Below are 2,423 nucleotides of genomic sequence, written 5' to 3' on the forward strand. Positions count from 1 at the left end.
AGGTACCCATGGTTCCCCGGGGGGGAATAGGGGGATAGGGACGCTCCCGGCTCCCCGGGGGACTGAGGAGGACGCAGCATCCTCGTTGCAGACGCAGAGGGGTCCCACGTCCTCGGTGGGGGCTGCTGAGCTCCTAACTGGCGTCGCTGGAAGCGCTCCTTGCTGGGAAAGACCCTGGGATTCGGCGGGAGGGGACGTCCCAGGTCGCTGGTCCCAGCCCTGCTGGAACGGCACCGGCTTCAACGCGACCGTCCGAGCTTGTGGAAAATCAATCGGCTGAAGGCGAGGGCGCGGGGACCCCTGTGCCGACCGCGGATGTCTCGCGGGCAGCGCCGGGAGAGGATTTGGGGCCAGCAGCGGCTCGTGCCAGCCCCGCGGGTTCACCAGCGTGTCCGTTAGTTGGAGGCAGGATAGCGGAGAGATGGGATAAGGTGTTTCGGGGTGTCGTGTGTGCTGGTGGGGAAAACCGGGGTGAGGGGAAGGAAAATTTGGATTATTCATTGGGGTTCAGGCCACCCGGGTCCCATATCCCCCGTCCCCAGCCGATGCCGTCCGTCCTGCCGCAGGTGGAACAGATCCTGTCGGAGTTTCGGCTGAAGGAGGAGGACCTGAAGAAGGTGATGTACCGGATGCAAAAAGAGATGGACCGAGGGCTAAAGCTGGAGACACACGAGGAAGCTTCCGTGAAAATGCTGCCCACCTACGTCCGCTCCACACCCGAGGGCTCAGGTACGGTGCTGCCGGGCTGGCCGGGCATCGCTCCCAGTCCTTTGCCGTGTCACCTCTTCCCCGGACCTCGCTGAGCTCGGTGCGGGAGGCCAAGACCCGCCCTGAGCCGCTCGCCTTGTGTCTCCCCTCCGGCTCTGCAGAGGTCGGAGATTTCCTGTCGTTGGACCTCGGCGGCACCAATTTCCGCGTGATGCTGGTGAAAGTGGGCGAGGGGGAGGAAGGGCAGTGGAAGGTGAAGACGAAGCATCAGATGTACTCCATCCCGGAGGATGCCATGACGGGGACGGCTGAGATGGTGAGCTGGGCACACAGGGCATCCCGTCCCCCTCCCGTCACCGGGCAGGGGCACACCGTGCCGTGTTTCGGTGGGGACGCCGGTGGGTACGTCCCTCATCCCTCCAGCTGGCAGAAGCCGGGGGGGTGGCGGGGAGGTGGCCACGCTCGGAGGACCCGTGGTGGGGACGGTGGCCGGCCGCGGGCAGCAGGAGGATGGGGGACGGCCCCCGGCGAAGGCTGGACCTCCTCTCTTCCAGCTTTTCGACTATATCTCCGAGTGCATCTCCGATTTCCTGGACAAGCACCAGATGAAGCACAAAAAGCTGCCCCTGGGCTTCACCTTCTCCTTCCCCGTGCGGCACGAGGACATCGACAAGGTGAGGGGGTGGCCGGGCAGCACGAGGGCTCGGGAGTCCCCACGACCCAGCTACACCCACAGCCCCATTTCGGTCTTACCCTCGCTCCAGGGCATCCTCCTGAATTGGACCAAGGGCTTCAAAGCCTCCGGCGCGGAAGGGAACAACGTGGTCGGGCTCCTGAGAGACGCCATCAAACGGCGAGGGGTGAGATGATCGTAGGGTTTGTGCTGGTACCGCAGCGGGGGGAGACCCCAGCGCCCCCGGCTGTCCCCGCGATGGGGCCGCTGGAGCCCAGCGTGTCCCCGGGAAGGGTTGTTCCATGCGTGTGCACACGCGTGCGCACGACACGTGCATGCACCCTCAGCCCTCGGGGACCCCCCACCCCAGAACCCCCTGCTGCGGGACAGCCCGGACCCCCGGGCGAGACGCCGATGGTCCCTCTCCCCTCCCCAGGACTTCGAGATGGACGTGGTGGCGATGGTGAACGACACGGTGGCCACGATGATCTCCTGCTACTACGAAGATCACCGGTGCGAGGTTGGGATGATTGTGGGTAAGACGGCCCCTTCCCGCAGGGACACGCGGCAGGCGAGGTGGGGACCATTCCCACGGCCCCGCTCACGCTCCCCTGCTGCGAGCAGGGGCTTGTCCTTTTTGGGGGGGGACGCACCAAGGACAGGGGGGTGGCAGCGGCGCCCTGCCGAGGTCTCCTGAGGTCGGGACGCCAGATGGCATCGCCCGGCCCCAGCCACGGCGGTGGGGACACCTTTGGGGTGGAAAGGTGGTGGTCACTGTAACAGGTCTGGTCACCCACGGCACGGGTCTGTCCCCAAGGGACATCCTTTCCCCAGGCTGCCGGCGGCTCCGGCATCTCACCGTATGGGTGGTGACCCACTGAAGGTGGCCGGTGCCGGCCGTGCCGGGGAGCCTGGGAGGTGGGGATGGGTTTGAACCCTGCAGGCTCCTTTGCCCCCCGCAGGGGAGCAGCCCCCCGCCGCCCCCCAGCCCCACGCTATCTTTAGTGCCATCTACCATGTGCCACTACGTGTTTTCCCCACC

The 2,423-nt window shown here is 66.2% G+C and overlaps 1 protein-coding gene across 1 annotated transcript in view; it reads left to right on the top strand.

Annotated features, from left to right (window-relative positions):
• The first annotated feature begins 545 nt into the window (after positions 1-545).
• GCK (glucokinase) overlaps positions 546-2,423 on the top strand; it is a 6,131-nt gene continuing 4,253 nt past the window's right edge. The window contains exons 1-5 of the mRNA XM_009285588.1: positions 546-729; positions 870-1,024; positions 1,263-1,382; positions 1,473-1,568; positions 1,818-1,917. Of these exons, the coding sequence (XP_009283863.1) occupies positions 546-729; positions 870-1,024; positions 1,263-1,382; positions 1,473-1,568; positions 1,818-1,917 (655 nt within the window). The remainder of the gene's footprint in view (positions 730-869; positions 1,025-1,262; positions 1,383-1,472; positions 1,569-1,817; positions 1,918-2,423) is intronic.

The sequence above is a fragment of the Aptenodytes forsteri genome, unplaced genomic scaffold, assembly GCF_000699145.1.
Source record: "Aptenodytes forsteri isolate BGI_AS27 unplaced genomic scaffold, ASM69914v1 Scaffold476, whole genome shotgun sequence".
Taxonomy (NCBI): domain Eukaryota; kingdom Metazoa; phylum Chordata; class Aves; order Sphenisciformes; family Spheniscidae; genus Aptenodytes; species Aptenodytes forsteri.